The sequence below is a fragment of the Camarhynchus parvulus genome, chromosome 1 (genome assembly GCF_901933205.1).
Source record: "Camarhynchus parvulus chromosome 1, STF_HiC, whole genome shotgun sequence".
NCBI lineage: Eukaryota > Metazoa > Chordata > Aves > Passeriformes > Thraupidae > Camarhynchus > Camarhynchus parvulus.
The window spans coordinates 87634377-87655974 of NC_044571.1; the positions used below are offsets into that span (position 1 = coordinate 87634377).

General features: G+C 40.8%; 1 protein-coding gene across 2 annotated transcripts in view; it reads left to right on the forward strand.

The window, feature by feature from the left end:
- EPHB6 (EPH receptor B6) overlaps window positions 1-20030 on the forward strand; it is a 66429-nt gene extending 46399 nt beyond the window's left edge. For both annotated transcript variants that reach the window (XM_030966154.1, XM_030965340.1), the window contains exons 7-17: window positions 8370-8494; window positions 9518-9680; window positions 10437-10551; window positions 13291-13346; window positions 13462-13581; window positions 13983-14230; window positions 15135-15350; window positions 16388-16537; window positions 16686-16879; window positions 18114-18269; window positions 19305-20030. In XM_030966154.1, the coding sequence (XP_030822014.1) occupies window positions 8370-8494; window positions 9518-9680; window positions 10437-10551; window positions 13291-13346; window positions 13462-13581; window positions 13983-14230; window positions 15135-15350; window positions 16388-16537; window positions 16686-16879; window positions 18114-18269; window positions 19305-19413 (1652 nt within the window). In that variant the 3' untranslated portion in view covers window positions 19414-20030. The remainder of the gene's footprint in view (window positions 1-8369; window positions 8495-9517; window positions 9681-10436; window positions 10552-13290; window positions 13347-13461; window positions 13582-13982; window positions 14231-15134; window positions 15351-16387; window positions 16538-16685; window positions 16880-18113; window positions 18270-19304) is intronic.
- Window positions 20031-21598: the final 1568 nt, after the last annotated feature.

The window sequence follows — 21598 nt, forward strand, 5'->3', positions numbered from 1 at the left end:
TTAGCAGCTGGTGTGATTTTTGGGGAAGAAGCTGCCCTGGAGAAGATTCCAATGGGAGATGTAGCGCTGTGGGTCGGACGAAGCACATTGTTTCATTGTGCAAGAGGGGGGACACTACCAGGGTTTGATGAGGATTTTGTGAACGTCATTTTGCCAGAGAAGCTATTAATTTTCTCTATCCCCTACTCTTCTCCATTTCATCATCTTATTTTCCTCTTAATAAAAACAATTTTTTTTTCTCTTTACATGGTAGAAATATTAAAATGTGTTGTGCAGTTATATTCAAAAATGTCGTGATCCTTGTAACTAGAAACTAAATGGTGGGGATGACTAAACTAACATACTAATGGGTTGTGTGGGCAGTCAGAGGAGTTCTGTTTCCTGTAAATATAATTTACAAGGACTGGAGCTGGAGAGAGACACATACATCCAGGCATAGAGTTCTGCTAAATGTCAGCATTAAGAGACTGGGCATATGTTGTTCTTCACAAGCATGTATAAGCTAATATGGAGAGGAATTATACACAGCTTGTTTAAGAGGATATAATAAGGAGTAATGTGATGAAGAGGAGAAGGAGGGGGAACATTTTGAACTGAGTGGCAGAAAATGTCTGCAAACATTTAGAGTTGTGTAAATGTTAAACTGAAACAAATCCCATATGAGATTCCAGAGTGTAGTGTGGAAACCCCTGCAAAACAAGTTTTTGGCAAAGCTCCAGAGAAGTGGTGTGAAACCAGATGTAGCATCATGGGCTTGGTTAAATCACGTCTTCTTATTTCTGTTTCTACTATATGGAAAGAAAGGGAATATATATATACCCCCCAACTAATTTCCTGCTGTTAATAGATGCCAGGGGGTTGAATTGTTTGTTCCCTTTGAAATGTTACCTGACAGACATCAAGTTGCAAAGCACCTCTAGGATCCCTGGTCCCCTTAAGAGGCTGGCTGCAAGTGGGTGATCAGTTTTTGTTTACAGTAAAATGTGTCTGGGTAATTTGTATGGTAATTCCAGGCAGTTCCTTTGGCTTCTTCTGGGGAAAGGTGGGTGTTCTATTAACGTCCTACAGAATTCTCTTTCTTCATGTTTCTCATCTCAACCTTCTTTATCTATATCAGAGATAACTTAATTGAGCAGCTGCTTCCTCCTCCTTCCCAGAACCACTCAATCTACCCTCTTCTTCTGTTTCTGTTTGAATTTTCTGACCACTCCTCTTCCAAGTGTCTCACAGTGTCTTACAGTGTCTGGGTGTCTTGAGTATGTTGGGTACTCCTCTCTAAGATGCCTCTCTTGTGCAGTAAAGCTGTTTCAGGGGAGAACAACTTCCTTAAACATCAGTGTGTACTGAGTGGCTTCTCTTTGTGTTTGGTCGCAGTTTTTTCTTTCCTTGCTTTTCCTTGGGATCGTTAGGAGTGAGCTTGAGATGAGCTGCCCTCGATTTGTACTGACAGCTCATACTAACAAGGCCCTGCTTCCTCCATCACGTGGTCTGTCTCATCCATACCCCCTCCTTTTGATCCCTTCAGCAGCTTTTCACTTTAGCATTGCTTGTTGATGTTGTGTTATTGTAACAATGATTCTTATTTCTGTTATTATTATTACACAAGCAGAGATAGAACTTTCAGGATTTTACATGCTGAGAGAAAAAGGGTACAGGAAAACATGAAGGGTACAAAAAAAAACAAACCAAGAAGCAAAAAGGTACAGTGTCAGGATTAAGGGCCATAGCAAGAATTTTTCTCTCCACTGAATTAAAGATGACCCAAAAAAAGACCCCCCGGTCCTGGCAGTTTTTGAAGATTCTGCTTACTCATACATCAGTCTGAGTTCTCTCTCTTCTTGAAAATTGCTGGTCCAAAAAATACTCCTGCCCCTTTGTTAGAGGTATCTTAGGCAGTGTGCTGTGTGGAAACAGTCCTACTTTTTCTTCTTCCTGTGATACCTATTCACTCTTCAACTTTGTCTCCAAAACACTGTTCCTCTAAGAGTTTGCTTACCCCTCACAGTCTTCTGGCCTTTCTTCAGAGCATGATAGGATCCTTTGGTTACAGAATGACATTTTTCTGTGCAGACTGATTATGATGTTCCTACTCTTCAGTGACCATGTGCCTGAAATCAGAATTAGAAGGGCTGTCACTGAAAAACCTCCTTTACTGTAAGACTTAACCTGAAACATGAGAGCTGTTTGGATAGCAGTAATGAAACCTGTTTGGATAGTAATAGTGTGAAATGCAAATATGATATGCTAATCACCGGAAGAACTGTGCAGAGATGGGACGAGAGAAGGGAATTGCTTTCAGCTCAGGTTTGAAGTGCTGAGGGTGAATACCTAAATAAATGTCAGGAAGTATAGAGAGATGTTGGAAGGCTGTTCCAGATAGCAGGAACCACATGATCAAAGGCAATTATGTAATTCTAATGAAGTTATACTTTATCACAGGTGTGAACCTGACACACAAAAATGCAAAGAACTTAAACTCCTACCATATTATCACAAAAAATAAAACAGACTAATCTTTTATTCAGTATTTTAACATTTTCAAGTGTACTTATCAGGGTAAACAAATATCTCTTCTCGTGTCTAAGGACCAGGTTTTCATTTAAAGGACTGTGAAAAAACTTATTCTATACACAGCTGTAACTACCTGTAACTACGACTTTTCCCCTGCAAATTTCACTGAAGCATGTAGTAATGTCTGTTGCCAGAGAAGTGCTACTGAACTTATTCGTTCAGGCAGTTCTTACATTCCTAGAAAGAAGAGGAAAAAAGAAAGGCAGCAGAGATTTAAATGTTGGAACAAATCAATGCAGACTTTTAAAAGCAAGTGTATTGGGGTTTTTAGCTGAGTCCACACATTCTGAGACCTAGTAGAGGTATGTGAATATAAAGGTTATTTGACCAGGTTGCCTTGTACCTGTGAAAATATATGTAGCAGCCTTCTGCATCAGTGGAAATCAGAGCAGTGGGAACTGGCAATACCAAAAATCTGTAGCGCTGCAGAAATGAGTGCTAGACAGTCTGAAGGCTTGTGTAAGAGGATGAATGGGGACAAGGACACTTTCGGGAAGTGCCAGAAAGTTTAAGAGGACCTGACAGAAGATTTTCACATGAAATGGTGTGAGAAGGGGAAAGGAATTAAATGCCGAGTACGATTATGAGATTGTGAAGGGAAATGATGAATTGCTTGAAGATGTTTGCTTTTCCAAAGAGAACCAAAAGAGTACAGTAGACTTAGTTGGCAAAATCAGGGACAAAGGCAAGGCATTTTCTAGTTCAAAATGAGAGAGAAATAAGAAGAGAGCTGTCAAAAGCTACATGCTGTTGTGTTTTGCCAAGCTAAAGCCAGGAGGTACAGCAAGTGGAGTGTGAGCGTTCATTGCCCTCTGAATGAAATACATTGTTTTTTCAAAGTCCTTAGCTGTTTGCTTATTTATGATCTAATTGCCAACCCTGAGCACTCACCAAAGTTCCCAAAGAATTCAACTTTTTTGTTTTCTGTTCAGATAGGAACAGCAAAAATACTCTTTTAAGTTTTAATTTTTCCCTTAGTGACATTAATGACATTTGTCAATTTACCCATCTTTAATAGATTTGCCCAGCTATGACTGGGAATTAATAATAGTTTCTATGGTCACTCCACAAAAAGGATCTATTCCAGTTTCTCACTTTACTATGCCGAATCTCTGCAGCATGAGCAGAGAACGAAAGGGCTTGTTTTCAAAATTCAGGTTTCACTTACTGTTCAAATGAAGTCAGAAATCTTTTGAGCAAGTGTAAGTATAAAATACAAAGTAAAACATGGCACCTTGTGTCATAAAGGCTATTTTCCTTTTTATTAAGCATGAGTGGAATGCATATACAAAAACTAATAATAAGAGAGGGAAGAGAAGTTAAAATAACTCACAAATTTGCCCTTTTAAACCACTCTTCATCCACAGGGAGCAAAAGTACAAGGTTATGACAGAAGACAATTCAAGATACTTTTAAAGGATTTTTGGGTATTTAGAGAAAGGGCCAGAACTAAATTGAAATGTGTGGGAAAATGTAGGGCATTTTCAAAATAAGGATAAGATAATAAACACATCAAGAAGGGAATTTCCATGCTGCATTCAGACTGATCTTCCTAGAAGATGATGTTTGGGAAACTGGAACAAAGCTATAAACAAAGCTAGGGTCTTCATGTCATCTGCTTGGAATATGAGGAGAATAGGATACCTGAAGAGGTAACAAAAGTGAAATATCCATAAGAGTCTGTAGAGATATGTTAGTGAACATTAGAGACCTAGCTGAGGTTGATCAAACCATATAACTTCAGAAGATTGTGAGGCAAGATGGAAGGGGAAGAAAACACATAAATAACACAGATATAATGCACAGGTCTTGGCAGGATTTAGTTTGAATGCCGGTGGAGTGATGACCAACAAGCCGGGTGTCTGATCTCCTCTTGTACTCCATGGGTATCTAGTCAGTACTGCTAAATGAGGGTCTCCTCAGAATCAGAAGATGAATCAGAAGATGGCTACGCATGGAAGATACCTCTGGAGAACATATTCTCCAACCTGTCTGCTCATCAGGGTCACCTCTAAGCAAATTGCCCCTGACCACACCCAGAACACCTTTGAATATTGCCAGGGTTGGAGACACAACAACCCCTTTGGATGAAGGTGAGGCTTAGCTGCCTGCATATCCCTGTATCCTCTTTCCTTCCCTTACTGAGGAGAGGAGTGACATTTGTTTTCCACTAGTCCTCAGGCACCTCTCACAGTCACAAAGATGATTCTGAGGTTATCAAGAATGCCCTCAAAATGACATCAGCCCGAAGGATGCATCCCATCAGGGTCCATGGAATGGAGCAGTTGGCCTAAATATTCTGTCACCTGATCTGGCATGAGGAAGATCTTCCCAGCTGTAGACTTCCCCAAGGTCTGCACAACCTGGTGTTCCTAAAGGCAAGACTTGCTGGTGAAGACTGATCACCAGGACCCTGCACCACCCAGCAGCTGGCCCACATTTTCTCTCTTTCTTCAACCAGCTCTGTAATTAGAGAAACCCTTCTTGCTTTTGACTTAGGGAGCCAGATGTGATTCCAGGTGGGCTCTGGCTTTCCTAGCCATGTGTCTACGTGTTTGGACAGTGCCTCTATGTTCCTCTCAGGCTACCTGTCTGTGCTTCCACCCTCCGTGTACTTCCTTTCTGTGTCTGAGTTTAGGTAGGAGCTCCTTGTTCAAACATGCAGGCCTGTTGGCATTTTTTGCCTGAATTTGTGCGTGTTGGGATGGAGTGCTTTTGCACCTGGAAGAGGTAATCCTTGCACATGAAACTAGTTTTTTTGAGGTGCTCTTCTGTCCAGGGCATTATCCCACAGGACTCCTCCAGGCAGAACCAGAATGGGTCACACTGGCTTTCTCAAAGTGTCATCATGAAATGTAATATGGACTGAATGTCACATGGCAGAAATGCTCATGGTCTGCTGAGAATGGCACTTGGCTGTGCTCTGCAGAGCAGGGGATTGCCATGTATTGTTGGATGAGTCTGCACTTCCTTCACATTCCTAACTTACCTAGTCTGTTGATTGAGATAGATTTTTAGTCTTGCAGGCACGTGTCTGCTGCCAGGAAGAAATTTGTCCTGCAACTGACAGCCCACAAAATATAGAATCTGGGAGTTGTACTTAACTGGTGTTTGGATTTCTTTGCAGCTTTAACTGGGTTCATGTGGGCAAGAATTTTCCATACATTTGCTATTATTTAAATTACATACAATGAGAACTGCTTTTTCAGTCTTAATTAAAGATCTGATCTCATAGCATGTTTTTTGCTCTCAGAGAATAGAATAGCATAGCATAGCATAGCATAGCATAGCATAGCATAGCATAGAATAGAATAGAATAGAATAGAATAGAATAGAATAGAATAGAATAGAATAGAATAGAATAGTTGGAAATGAGCCTACAATGATCATTTAGTCCAACTGCCCAGATTGGATTGAATCAGGCACTGTCATTTCAGTTGCCATTAGACAGGGACCTAACATGTCTATGTCTATAAACCTCATGTAAAAAGAAAATAATAAAACTGACAAATCAATATAGACCTGGACACATTTGTGTATACAAAAGAAAGTTTTGAAAGCAAAGTTCTGTTATAAACATTTTAAAAAGTTGGCATGGAAAAAGGGGAAAATACTCCCCTAGTGCTTCTGTAGCAGCAGAGGTATGGAACTTTGAATGTCTATAGACATAAAATCTTGAACTTTATATTTCCCAAAGTATTAACACTGAGAGAATAACCTGATAATACACCTCTGGCAGGAAATATGTACTTACTCCAACTCCATTATGTTTGCCTTGCACATCACCTTAGTATTGGTATTCACACCATATTAGTATGAAATTTTCAAAAGAGAAATCTTGATATCTCTTTTAATTCAAGTGATGGACGAGCTCCCTGGTCAGGGTTTCATAATTTTTTAGGTCCTTAAAAGAGAGGCAAACATATATCAAAATCTAAACTATGTCTCAGAGAGGCAGATTAAAGACAATCTGCCTTGCAGTGATTCATAGCTGGCTTTATTTCTGAGAGTTTTTAATGGCTTTTGCTCTAAGTAGTGCCTGCTTATTAGGTGCAAATCACTAAAATTACTATTTTTAATACAACAGACGTCAGTATCCTGGTTGCCTCCGCCCTGCCACCATCTGATTACCCTGAGTGATGGACATATCTGGATAATAGGAACTTTGTAGAATGCTGTGGCACATGGTCAAGAAATACACTTGAGGGATGTTTTTGTTATTTCTTTGTTGATTAATTCTTCCAGGTAGGGGAAAAATTGGGGATCGGGAAGAAATGAGAAGCAAGAGAAGAGTAACTGTTAGAGCTGGGAAGGAGAGGGATTGTGGGGACATTTAACTCTGATCATGCTGTAAAATCTTAGAAGGAAGTGGACTGTTCCCTGGCAGTGTAGCTCTGCATTTAGGTTTGCACCTCTCCTGTGTGTTTGCTTTGTGTCTCAGTGGAAGAGAGTTAAACTTTTGGAACATTAAATTTAGAAGAATTTGTCTTGGTCAAATGTTAGCTGACCAGTTACCTCCTGATATTTTAATACAGTGTTATTCATTTGCATTTTAAATGCTACATATGGTCTTGGTTAATTGTCTCTCTCTTCCATTCTTGTCACAACATTCTCATTGGCAGGTGAGATAGTTGTGTAATCTTGTTTGAAGGACAAGCAATGGTAAAAAATAAAAGGAGTAACAAGGAGTCAAAGTATTTTATTGCTTAGACTCTTATTTTGTTTCATTTACATTTTTAAATTAGTTCCCACTTGCCTGAGCTGTTTGAAGCCCATCTGAAATATGCTTTTCAGAATAATTTTATCTTGTTATTAAAAACAATCCTTTTATCTTTTTCACTATTAATGAGGGAAGAAAATGCTATTCTGCAGGTTTTGATCATTTGCCAAATGTCTCTGCTTCATTCTTCACATCAAGGAACTTTATGTCTATTTTCTAAAACCAGTGGGGTTTCGTGGCAACTTTTCATTGGCAAGCTTTGTCTGGAAAATTTAAATGTTGCTGAAAATGTTGCATCCATTAGGAAAATGAGGGTACCCTAGCTGCTTACCTGTAGGTTTCTTGGCAACATGACATTTTCTTTGCAGAGAGAAAGCAAAACTTGAGAAGAGCTTTGTGGAAAAACAGCTGGGTCCTCTGAAATGGTCCTGAAATTTTTGCTTGGAAATCTCCTCTGAAGATGAAACTCATACACTCTTAGCTTTTGCATGAACCTGGAGAGTGTGCATGTGTATGCAGATGGGCTCATGAATGGTTTTGGTAGAAGTGGATTTCCATTCTCCAGAATGTTTCATATACAAGGCATCCATTACTCTGGTAGCCTGTACTTGATTTTTTTCCCCCAGGAAAAGAATTACAGTCTGGGGGAGGAGCAGAAGAGAAGTAATGTGCTCTGCGTTTGTTTTGACCACTGTCGTATTCTTTGTCCAAGCGTGATCTTAAGAAAAGGCAGTGGCATGGAACGCCTTCTCATCTTGCACGTAAAAATTGCACATTTGAAGATCAGAATTGTATTCCAGCTATAATAGAGATAATTTAATAACTCCTGTGCATTATCAGTTGGATGTGGATTTCTTCACTTTCTTTCACTCTGAGTTGTCAATGACTGTATCTCCCAGTGGAGTAATGTTGTACCTGGATTTCTTCTGGTCATTTTACAAAGTACTTCATAATGCAAATTAAGGAAAATTAAAGGAAGAGGTGGCCTAACTTATTAACTTATCCTGAGGAATGTTCAATTACAGTTCATTTTTAAGCTTATCCCTTTGCAATCTCTCCTTTTTGTCTTTTATTCCAGTCCCCTCTGCTGTGCCTATGATGCATCAGGTGAGTCGTACTACCAACAGCATCACACTGTCGTGGCCTCAGCCAGACCAGCCCAATGGGGTCATCCTGGATTACCAGCTGCGCTACTTTGACAAGGTGAGCAAAAAGGGATGCTGAGCACTTCATGTCTGGGTGATGCACCCCTGCATCAGAATGAACAAAGTGGGGAAAAGAAGTTTCAGTTATGAGGAAGGAACAAACTTTAGCAATACCAGAAGTTTGTGATATACATGTCTTCTGGCCTCAGTCCATCTGCATTTCCCAACTTGGAAACATCTAGGGACAAGGGAGATTTTAAGAAAAAAGGAGATGGTTGTTTAAGCTTAAAAGCTGCAGCTAACAGTAAGTTTAGTATCAGCTGACACTGGTAACAGTGGAAGGAGCTGAATTTTCTAAATATATTTACTGGAATTGGATTCACTGCAAGTCTGTCATTCATTTATGAAGAGAAGTCTCGTGTCCTCATTTATGCCTGGACAGACATCTCTAAGAAATTTTACGAGAAGAAATGCCCTCTTTCATTTGCTAAGTGGCAAATACCGCTTTGTGTGCTGGAATTACAGGGTGGCAAATACAAATTTATCTTCCATTCTCATGTCTTGTGACTCCTAATCCATCTGACTTCAGGGGAAGAGATGTGTGGGGCTGTTCAGACAAACTTCCTTTCCATATTACTGGTCTTTCATAGAAATATTTCTGCAGGATTTTGCAGGGCTACTATTTTTTAGTGGCAAAAAGAACTGCTATTTGTAATAACGTGTATAGCAGCTTCCTGGATACAGCTTTATGTGTGTTCTTGCTCTGAATTCTCCTAAGAGAGTACATGAGTTTGGAGTTTATAGAAAGTGAACCACAGGACAAAGTTTTGTCTTTCATTTTTGTTTAAATTGAGAGTCTTTAGCAGAGCTTTGTGGGAAGCCCAGGCCTGGGGGAATAAAAAGCAGCAGTAAGGAATGAGTAGTGTGAGAGGAAGTGAGGTCTGGAATAGCAGCTGTTTGTTGGGAGGCTCTGTAAAGGTTCAAAGAATATTGGGTAGACATGGAAACTGTCATGCCTTGATGAGGAGTGAGCAGTGTAGGCAGAAGTTTCACATTCCTTTTTGGTCATTAACATTCACAGGCAGAAGATGAGGATAATTCATTGACCTTAACTAGTGAGACCAACATGGCCACGATATCAAGTCTGAGCCCAGGCAAGATCTATGCCTTCCAAGTGCGCGCTAGGACAGCAGTCGACTATGGCCCTTACAGTGGGAAGATGTATTTCCAAACTTTAACAGGAGGTAAGTGCTGCCTTTTTGTGCCATTTCAGGTCTGCACATGATCACCTTCCACTTGCCTGTGTCCCTGAGTGTATTGGCTTATCCCCTGGAGGACTGCTACCAGACTCTCCTACAACTTGTATTTCTGTTTATAATAATTTGGATGTGTAGATTTGTTCACTCAGAGAAGCTTCATGTTGTCAGAGCTACTGCCATACTCCCCAGCCCTGCTCCTTTTTTCTTCTGTGCTTCTGACCAGCAGGTGCAGTGTGCCAGTAAAAATCTCTTTAGGGAGATGTGGCAGTACATAGCACTATATACTGCTCTACTTTGGCCCTCAGCTGTCACGGGGACATCTTACAGCTGAAAACTCTGTGAATGTCTAAAAGACAGGTGGGACACAGGACACAAAGGTAGATTGGACACAGGCACATGTGCAGGAGCTTGCCTTCCAGCAGGATCACCATCCTTGTGGTATGGATCAAAGGTATTGGCAAGCTACATTAATAGGGGACAGTGGGATACAGCCCAGGTGTAGAGCTAGCCTGTGCTTAAGTGTCTTGTCAGCTGTCAGTGGACCAGGGAAGGGAGAGAAAGTAGATTCAGAGGGAACACTGGCTTTTCAGATGTAGGAAAGAAGATGCTGGAGAAGGGCAGACTGGGGAGCAAAGGGCTGGTAGGGCTGGAATTATGAGAGAGATCTTGGTGAGCAGAAGAGAAACTGCACAGTTCCTGTCCTCTGCATCCGTGTGTGTGTATGTGTGTCTTCCTTGGCAGGGGAGCGCTCGGAGATGGTGCAGGACCGACTGCCGCTGATCGTGGGCTCAGCGCTTGGGGGTCTGGCCTTCTTGGTAATTGCTGCCATTGCCATCCTTGCCATCATCTTCAAGAGGTGAATTCCTTGACCTGCTCATGTGCACTTCAGACAGTGGAACTTCCTTACCCCCGCAACATAACCCCATCCCAAGGGAAACAGCCTGATCTGCATTTATCCAGATGTCCTTGAGATGCCATTCTCTAATTAAGGAAAGATCCTGCCCCATTACTCCTATCTGAGGAGCCTCTCCTTTGGTAAACCACTCATGTACTTAGCTGATATTTGGCTAGTTAGCAATATGAACACAAGGAAAGCATTTCAAAGCTGGTATTTAAAAGGTATTTAAATGCATCACTGTGAAAGAGGGACTGTAAATTACATTTTAGGCAAGCAAGTTGCGAATGAAACAATGTAGTGGAGAAGGACTGGTGGAATAAGTATGCATATCCAGTTATTTAGAAGGTGATAAATACCCTTTCACCGAGGACCAAAAGACAAGGGCTCATTTGCTGAAGAATAAAATCTATTCAACCCCAATGGTTCCATGGAACACTAGCTCATAAAATACAGGTTAAAGAAAGCAAATACCACTTTCCATTTTGAAAAGAATAAAGGGCATACAAAAGATTGTAGAGATAATCTGTTACAAAAAAAGAAAAAGAAAAAGGACAGAAATTTTAAAGAGAAAAAGGTGAGGGTTGCTATTTTTACAGAGGTACAAAAGTAAACAATGGGTGTTTTGTTATTTGAAGAAAAGAAACAGTCATTACCCGCTCCTTGAATTTACTGAGGTTTGAACTTAATCCCCTAGATTGTCAGTAATGGATTTCTGTGTCTTTGCTCTACTGTGCCTCTGCACAAGAGGGACTTTTTGGCTTTTTCTGCTGACCTAAAAAAAATGTATAAACTACTTAACTTTAGAAAGTGACGTCTAGTTTTAATGGTTTCTTTTTTGTTCTCTTCCCTTTTCCCTTTTCTTTTGTATATTCTCTTTTAATATTTTTCTTTCTGGAAAGAAAAGAATTATCACATGTTGTTATATTTTAAATGTTGCCTCCTTTTGTTGCTTTGAACTGTTGAAAATACATTTTTTTGTTCCAGCTGGAAATGTGATATTATGTGCACAACTCAATAAAGCATATATTTTTCTAAAAAATAAACCAAACCTAGAATCAGTTAATATTACCAAAACTGTGTTGGGGAAAGACATTAATGGCATTTGTAAATATACATATGAGGAAATATCATAAAAAATACATTCATTTATATTTAAAGAATTATGTACAGTTAATAGACAGCTTTTCAAAAAAAATGGAGATACCAAATTTCTATTTTAAATTTGTCCTTGATAAGAAAAGTTTGAAGATGCAGAAAATGAGGAACACCAGATGAAATGAGTAGTTCCTTAAAAGTTTGAACATATGTAGAGTCAAATGCTATGACTTTAACTTGTTTTTGTAAATTGTTGGTACACATTTTTCAGGCAATATGCACTGTGAAACATCTATTTTAGCTAAATGTTTTGTTGGCTTTTTATATGGAAAACAATTAATTTGTTAGATAATCTATAAAAAACATTATTGTAGACCTGACTTTCAGGTTCAACAACAGAGTTAGAGCTCTTAGGTATAGGGCCCTAGCAAAGCTGATTTCTTTACACAAGAGAAAAAATTTTGAAGTTAAAACTGTCTGTGGATTTGAAAGCAGAATTTAAAGAGATAAGTCTGACAAGTAAGAATAATACAGTTAGCTGTTAGAATGTCAGAATTACTTATGTTCATAAAGAAAAGTAACATAATGTTTCATGATACTTTGCCTTCAAATGCTAATCGAATCAGCAGCTAAAATGTCTCATGCTGAAACAGCAAAACACGAGTTGACACAAATCCATGCAGACAGCAGGGATACTGCAGGATACTGTAGGGTTTGATTTACAGTCTGGTCTAATTAATAGGATGATTGGAAACTAACATGAAACGTACTTTTTTTTTTTTAAATGAACACTGCTTGGAACAAAGGAAGTAGCTTGAAAATGGCAAATAGATTTAGTGCCAACAAAGAATAGAATGAAACTTCTAAAATAATTAGATTTTGTGGGAAATAAATGATTGAATCATACACATTCAGAAGGAGAATGAAATCTGAGAAATGCCTGTGCTGAGAAGGACGTATGCTTACTGGAAATTAGATGCATATATGCAATAAACCTACAATAATAAAGACCATACCTGTTTTGACCTGCACATGCAAAAGTCACATCAAGGAACAGATTTCCATCTGTTTGGGTCTGTGTTGTTTGTTTGGGTACCATACTTATGAATAGAATGGCCAAAGTAAATGCTGTTAAACAAAGCCAGGAGGAAAAATAATTGGGGGATATCTATACATATTAAGCATTAGAGTAAATGGCTCTTAGAATGTTTTTGAAGAACTTAAAAGGCATCACAGAAGAGGGCATACATTATAATTGAGAAGAATAATTTGTTGTAATTAAATTAAATTAAAATGCAAATTTACCCTGAATAGCAATAAAACTTCCAAGGCAGTAAAGTTAAACTGTAATATTCTTTTTCAGGATAGTGTTGAAAGCCCTATCATTTGTCATTTCTAATGTGGGGGTGCCAACAGTGGTGTAAAAGCCACCACATAGAAAACAAGCATGCACTGGTTACCAGGAGATGGGCAGGATCTTAACATCCATCTTCTACCCCTGATTTCAAGGGTTCTCTGAGCCTTGCACTGAGAAGCCTACCCCAGCATCTGATAAGAGACTCTTGTGTGTGTTTTGACTTTCCTTTCCTTTGTGTCCTGCAGTAAAAGGCGAGAGACTCCATACACAGACCGCCTGCAGCAGTATATCGGTGCACGAGGTAAGTGTGTTTGAGCAACAGATAGCAAGGGCCTGTCTAATTTCAGGACTCATTAATACCTGTGTGTCTCAGGGTTTGATCCTGGTGATGTTTTGGGCTGTTTCCCCCACTGCAGGACTCGGAGTGAAGTACTACATTGATCCTTCAACCTATGAAGATCCCAATGAAGCCATTCGAGAATTTGCCAAGGAGATTGATGTGTCCCTCATCAAGATTGAGGAGGTCATTGGATCAGGTAGTGTGAGAATCTGCAGAGTATTTAAAGTGCCTTCTTTGTTCACCTTGAGACCTGGCATACTACTGGCCTGAAGTGGACCCATGGATCAATGGTACATCAAGTGTCTCAGGATATCTAAACCTTCATTTTACCAAAATTAATTTTAACCTACTAACCCTTAGATGTTGGCTCAGAGCCAAATTTAAAACACTCTTTGAAGACTCAAAACTCTTCATTTGAACCCCAAAGATGTAGTGGTCTCCAACCGTGACCAAAAATTTTGCCTTAATCTAAACAGTCCCATAACCTCATTTGTATGCATTGCCCACTGTCATCCACAGTAGAATGCTTTAGTACATCTGACTAAAATCCATTGCTGTGTTTCCTTACTTGGGGTGTGTTTCTTCCCTCCCTGACAGGAGAGTTTGGAGAGGTGTGCTTTGGGCGCCTGAAACACCCAGGGAAGCGTGAATACATGGTAGCTATTAAGACCTTGAAGTCAGGTTACACAGAGGAGCAGCGGCGGGAGTTCCTGAGCGAGGCCAGCATCATGGGGCAGTTTGAGCATCCCAATGTCATCCACCTGGAGGGGGTGGTCACCAAGAGCCGACCAGTCATGATTGTCACAGAGTTCATGGAGAATGGATCGCTGGATTCCTTCCTCAGGGTACCGCAGAGTATCCCACAACATTTAACCTCTTCATCTCACTGTGTGCCAGTCTCAGACCTGATAATTTTACCTGTCCTTCTTCTTCACTCCTGTCTCCCTAAGTCCTCAGTTGCCCTCTTCAGGTGTAATAGAAATTATAGCAAATAGCCACAGTAAGTGGTTTCAGGACAACATGGTGAAAATACTCCAAGGGCACAACAACCATATAAAATTTGAGTATTTTAGACTTCTTCAACTCCAATAATTAATGTAAACAGTACCAAATCTTTGTACATGCCCTTTCAGTTGCTTATGTGCATGTTCCAAATTTTTCCTTTGTAATAATTTTTTTCAGACTATTTCACAGAATATTTTCTAGTTTTAACATTGTGATAAGGTAATGAAACTTGCAGTTATTTTTGGATTTCAAGTTTTCTAGTAATGAAACACAAATACGGACAATCTGTGTAGTATAGCTGCTTCAGTTCTCCTTTTTTATTGATTCATGGGCTCATTCAGCCAGAAATGCTTTGGCAGGTACAGTTTGAAGAGCACATTGAGTAGGCCTGCATAGAAGCCATTGTAAAGATCTTAGTACAAGCAGATTTGTCTGCGCACATTCATTTAGCCGTCTTAGTAGTTAGTGAGGTTAGGTGTAGGGTGCTAAAGGGGCATGTGGCCACAGGAGGAGGTTTGCCTCCAGGAAAAGTTCACCAATGTCTGCTTTTATTTGAGGCTCACTGCTTTAAGCCCACCCTCGTTTCTTATTTGTTGTCCTTGAACCTCCAGATTTGGGCTGAAATTAAGATTGTGTGTTCTCTAATTTTATACATCCACATTGTTACCTTGCTGTTTGTTAGTCTCCCCTGTTGGCTTGATGTTCTGTGGCCATGAGAGCCTGTGTTTGCCCCGTCCCTTGCAGCAGAAGGAAGGGCAGTTCAGTGTACTGCAGCTGGTGGGAATGCTGCGGGGGATTGCAGCCGGCATGCGCTACCTGTCAGACATGAACTACGTGCATCGTGACCTGGCAGCACGAAACATCTTGGTCAACAGTAACCTGGTGTGCAAGGTGTCAGACTTTGGGTTGTCCCGCTTCCTGGAGGATGATGCTTCCAACCCCACCTACACTGGGGGTCTGGTGAGTCACTGCTGTGGTGGGAGTTGTGTAGTGCTAACAGAATTTTTCCTGTGTTCCTCCTTGGTTTGGTGTACTCTCTTAATTCCATCTTAAGACCATAGAGAAGCATGGAGTAGTGCCTTCTGTCTTGTGGGCTATTTGTTCTAAAGCAGTAAAAATGAAAACTAACTGAGCACCTGAGCCACTCTGCCATATGAAGTATCAGTGCTGTTCTTTGTGGCATGGTGGTGAATAGGTCAAACCTCACAGCCTGATGTAGCTATTACCTTCCCCCTTTCATTAGCTTTTTATAGGAAGGATAAAGGACTGAAGGAGAGATTACAGTCCTGTACTACCACTCTTTGAAGAAAGAGTTGGGCTTTTTCCTACAGAAAAGATAAATGACCTAAGTGTATTTATGGGCTTACAACCAACCATCAAATGAGCTTATTGCCTATGAAGTTGTGACACCTGTCACTCATACTACAAAAAGTGTGGGAGTATGACAGGTGGATTGAAAAAGAAGGGGATGAAGAATTCAGTCAGTGAAAAGTGGAACAATTTTTAGATCTGTGCATTTTGAAGAACCAACACCTGAATGGTATTTAATCTTACAGGTCATACCTGCAGTTAGAGAGGTCAAGATGGAAAGGGAAATGAGTTAATGCTAGCTACTCAGTGTATCTGTCCCTATGTGCTGCTGTTTGGCATTATTTAAATGGTTTTAGATTTCGAAATGATTGTGACTCAGGAGGATTCTGCTGTATGCCACTTTCAAATGCTGCGAAGTAAAGCTGTGAAAGTATAAAATCATGGGATTTGTAGCATCAAGGAGGCAGGATTCTCTCTTTTCATTTATACTTGTCAGCAAAACAAGGTGGAAACCTTGAACATAGTATGAATTAAAACCAGCAATGTTTCCAAGACAGAATCAATGGGACTGTCACTCCGTGCTCCAGGCTGTGTTGTGCTGCTAACCTCTGATTGTTTCAGTGATGTTGTTTTCACAGGCAGTCCTTATCTCACTACATTCTGGTTGCTTTCTGTCTGCTTGCCAGGGCTGCAAAATCCCCATCCGCTGGACTGCCCCTGAAGCCATCCAGTACCGCAAGTTCACCTCCTCCAGTGATGTATGGAGCTATGGCATTGTCATGTGGGAGGTGATGTCCTACGGTGAGAGGCCTTACTGGGACATGTCCAATCAGGATGTAAGTTTTGGAAGTGGTGAGGATGTACTTCTGCTTCTCTGTCCTGTATCAATTCAAGCAGAAGAAAGCCACACACACCGAGTGATTGAAGCTCTTTTGTTTTTTATTTTCCCAGTTGTGATAAAGCTTTGTTCTTCTTTTCCTGCAGGTAATTAATGCCATTGACCAGGACTATCGCTTGCCACCACCTCCAGACTGCCCAACTGTTTTGCACCTGCTGATGCTTGACTGCTGGCAGAAGGAGAGGGTCCAGAGACCCAAATTTGAGCAAATAGTCAGTGCCCTGGATAAAATGATTCGCAAGCCATCAGCCCTCAAAGCTGTTGGCACTGGGACCAGCAGGTGAGATGGGGATTTAATGCAAAATAACAGGACTTGTCTCTCAGTAGGCATCATGAGGAAAGGGAAGCCAGAAATCAGGCTATATCGTATTTTCCTAACCCTGTCATTTGAGACTGGGAACAAACAGGAAGTGGGAAAAAAGAGAGGAAGGAGGTTGGAATAACTGTATATCCTGATTCAGTTAACAGGGAGCTCTGAGTGCTGTATGTGACAGGAGAAAAATCTCGATGAGTTGCACTAAGGATGAATGACTGAGGGATCATAGGGAATGAAGGGAGGGACACATCTGGGTGCAGCAGCACGAGATATTCTGTGATCACACCATATTATGTGAGCACAAGAGATGATGAAGAAAAAAAAGAGCTTATGGAGGAAAGGAAGTCTCTACATGAGAATAATTAGAACTGCAGCTTACATCCCATATTTTCCCAACTGCGTTTTGCAGTCTGATGGAACAAGAGGCAGGAGTTCAGCAAAGAAGTCTCTGGAGGGATAAACAGTGCCAAGGTTAGTTGGCTGCTGGGCTGATGACGAAATTACATCCTGCTAGCCTGGAGGGGTTTTCCCTGTGGTTATAAATCTTGTATCAGTGGAATGTACTCCACAGCTGGGGAAGGGGAGAAGTATCTAGTGATGCCCAGTTTACTAAAAGCAGCACAAAAAGAGTGTTAAAGCTCTGGGACAGTTTCAGATGATGAGGAAAAGAGCAAATACAATATGTAAACAGTCATCTCTTCAGCCTTTTAGTGCAAGTCTTTTATCTGGTGGGTGTTGGAGCTGAAATAACACACTCATTGTGTCATAGGTCACTATCTGACCAAAAGAGAACATTTAGGAGAGGGAGACCTCGTCACAAAGGTAAAAAGGTGTATAAGGTCTCTTTCAGAAACCTCCTCACTGCAGTTCATTGCCCAGCTAATAGGTCTAGACCAAGAAAGTGTGGAAAGATCTTGGGCAATAAGAAGAGAATGTGTCTGAGGGAGTATGGTCAGTGGGAAGAGAGAATCAGTTTCTTGGGTTGGTTGGTTGTTTTCAGGCAGAAAAAGGGACACTGGAAGTCTAAAAACAGCGCATCAAGGTGGGACTTCAGGAGCCAGGGCATGAAGAGCAAATGTTATTGTTCTTCATTCTGTCCTCTTCAGAGGCTGAATTCTCTCCCTCTCATTATTCTTATTTTACTAGTGTGCTCAGCTGATGCTGATAACTTGGGTTTTAGAACCTGCCTCTTTTGCAGACCATCTCAGCCTCTCCTGAGCAACTGTCCTCCAGATTTCCCTTCCCTTAGCAATGCCCACGAGTGGTTGGATGCTATCAAGATGGGTCGCTACAAGGAGAATTTTGACCAGGCCGGTCTGGCTACGTTTGATGTCATATCACGCATGACTCTCGAGTAAGTAATAGAGCAGAGAGCAACAGATATCAGACACTGAGTTTTCTATTGCAGAAAGTGAAAGCAGTCTGAGAAATTGGCTATATGGAAAATACATACACATGAAAAAGGAGAGAGAAGCCAAAGCAAAGTAGCTACTGTTCCTTGCATATTACTAGGGCCTCTGGACAGTGCCCATGCTGTGACAATTGTAATCTGTATCTATAAGAAGCAATTCTGATCCAATGTGCCTCAGAAAATGTATTGTCAGTGTTGCAGAGAGCCTGTTTATATCAGAGTGTTCATGACAGGTAGCACTGATAATAACAACCACATTTAAGCAGATATGTAGAACCAGCCACACCATATACTGCATTGAAATGTTATGTAAAAGACAGGATCCAGGAAAACAAACATTCTTGGAATCACAGAATGGTTTGGGTTGGAAGGGACTTCTAAAGATCAGCTAGTCCAACACCCCTGCCATAAGCAGGGACACATTTAACTAGATGATGTTGCTCACAGCACTATGCAACCTGACCTTGAATGTTTACAGGGATGGGACATCCACAACTTCTCCTGGCAACCTCTTTCTGTGTCCCACCACCCTTCCTTATTTCCAGTCTAAACCTACTCTCTTTCTTTCAAAGATTTCAAACTTCTGCCCCTTGTCCTGTCACTACAGCACCTAGTAAGGAGTCATTCTCCATTTTTCTTGTAAGACCTCTTTATATATTGAGAAAGTTCTTTCTGGAGCCTTCTCTTCTGGCTGAACAACTCCAACTCTCTTTTTGTCTGTAGGAGATCAGCCCTCTGATCCTTTTTTGTGGCCCAGTTTCACTGCTTCCTTTTGTACCTACCAAGTTCTGCCAACACCCCCTCCACCCACACACATTTGTCAAGCAAAAGCAGAAGCCTCATCAGCTGTTTGTCAGACACAGATAGGCACACACACATATCCATACACGTTTATTTGCATCTACAGCAAAATGGACTGAGACTGTTCAGAACAAGCAGTTCATTTTAACAACTTCTGTGTCCTCTGTTCCTTTGCAGAGATATCCAGCGTATTGGAATCACCCTCGTTGGTCACCAGAAGAAGATTCTAAACAGCATCCAGCTCATGCGAGTCCATTTGAATCAACTTGAACCAGTTGAAGTGTGATGTTTACATCATCCTCATTCCACTAGTCTCAAACTCTGGAAAGTCCTGGGGGAATTCAGAGAGATTTTCAATGTAAGAAAAAGATGTCAGTATGCTACTTGAAGACTTAATGCACCCAGAGAGTGCACACTACGTGTCCTGTTCCATGAACAAAAACCAAACCTTGCCGTGATTTGAAAGCAGAACTGAATGACTGGTGACAATTACATGTGGCTGATGTCATACATTGGGAATGGGTTTGGGGAGGGAAGGTTGTAGTAACACGGGGTGGAGATGGAATAATGGCTTGGACAGATCACAAGCACCTGTTGCCTATTGTCTGCCAACAAAAGGTATCTGACAACTTTACAAAGTCATCAGCAGGCTTTATTTATGGCTGAGAGCCCAGCAAAGCTGCAAAGACATAATAAAGGCAACAAAAAATTAGCTTTTTTTTTCAGAAGAATGCCATCATGGTGTGAAAGATTATTCCTCAGATGGAGGTGAGCATCAGGCTATCACTTGGTGTGCCAGCTCAATTCAGAACTGAAGTTCCAGCTAGTGCACAGCATGTGGTAAGCAAAAACAGATGTCACCTGGTACTCAGGTTCAGAGTAAAGAATCGAAATTCAATGCTATTTCGTGTGCAGTTCTTGGGTCTGCTCCATGATGGGAATTGCTAATCTTTTGTACTAACGTGAGGAACAGTCCATCTCTATTTATGGGACTGCAACAGAATAAACAACGATTCCTAGAATCCATCCTGCAAGACCTGCAAGTGAAGGGGGAAGCACATAGGTTCTGGTTCTCACAAGCCCATTCTTGTGAGGAAAGGTGTAACCTGTGGAAATCCTGAGTACCCAGATCTTGGGTTTTGTTTTCATCTGAACCCCATACAATGAAAAGCAGAATGACAAAAATCTGAAACCCTTTGCTGCTGAAAAATACTTCCTCTTTTTCTCACCCTAGCCATTAGGCACAGTTTGAATTTTTTTTTAAAGAATATGCAGACATGCATTAGACAACTTCAAAAAGACAGTTGGAATGGGTGAGGTGAAACTCTTTCACAAGTTTTTGTCAAGAGTGATCAGGGAATGGTACCAGTCCCATAAGTCACTTCAGTCCTTAAAAAAGGGCTAACAGTGTTCTTGGATTCAACAGTGTTGATCCCAAGGCACACAAGAGTGACCAGAATGGCAGAGCTTATGTATCCTTTCAGGCAGACTAGTACCTGTTTATGGGAGACTCTGCTTCAAGAAGGAGCAGAGCTTTGGGACTGTATCTGTCTATCCCTATGAAGTTGAACTTGAGAGGAAAACTCATAAACTATACACTTGTCTACCTCATCAACACATAGGAAGGGAAATGGAAATGGCCCAGGTAAACAAGACCCCAGGTATGATACCCTCTGTGTGTCTAGAGAGGAAACAACCCCAGCTGTGGTGATCTGTGCTCATCTGAGGACTAGACATGAACCTCATGTATTCTCTAGCTGTCAAGTATATCACAACTTCTTCACATACTAGTCCTGTATGGATTTAAAGATTCCCCCAGTCAATCTAACAATTGAAGACCAAGAAGTCACATTTAAGAGTGATTGAAGAGTTCAATAATATGATGGGAGGTGCTCCAGAATAGTTGCACTGGAATAGCCAATGCAGTTCAGACTCTTTATTGCAGCATTAGAGTAACATTATTTTAAGTTTTTTAGCTGAAGAGGGAGAACAGCAGCACATTTTCAAGATATAAAAAAGTCAGTACAAAAACAATAAAAGGAAACATGAATAAAACATTCATGACAGTACAAAGAGAGTGTGAAGATTAAAAAAAACCCCAAATCACATCCATCTAGAGTCCAACCTAGAAAATCTCAGTCTGTGCTTTTTAAGGGGTTTCTGGAAACTTGTAATACTCACACATCCAGTCACATGTATGCTGACTGACTGTCAGCTCCACCCACGGCATCTGAGACAGAACAAGTGTTGTCCTCTTCAGAAAGCATATTGAGCACAAGATGTTGAGGGGAATCTGTGGTCTCTAGCACCTTCCATATATATTCACCAGAGGACAACAGTGCATGTATGCATCTTCATATATGAGTGTATTCTAGAAGTTCTGTGTGCCATTTGGGGAAACTAGGCAGCCTTTCTTTTCCATGCCTTGAGTGGTCAGGATTACTGGACAGATTAGCAATCTAGATAGAATT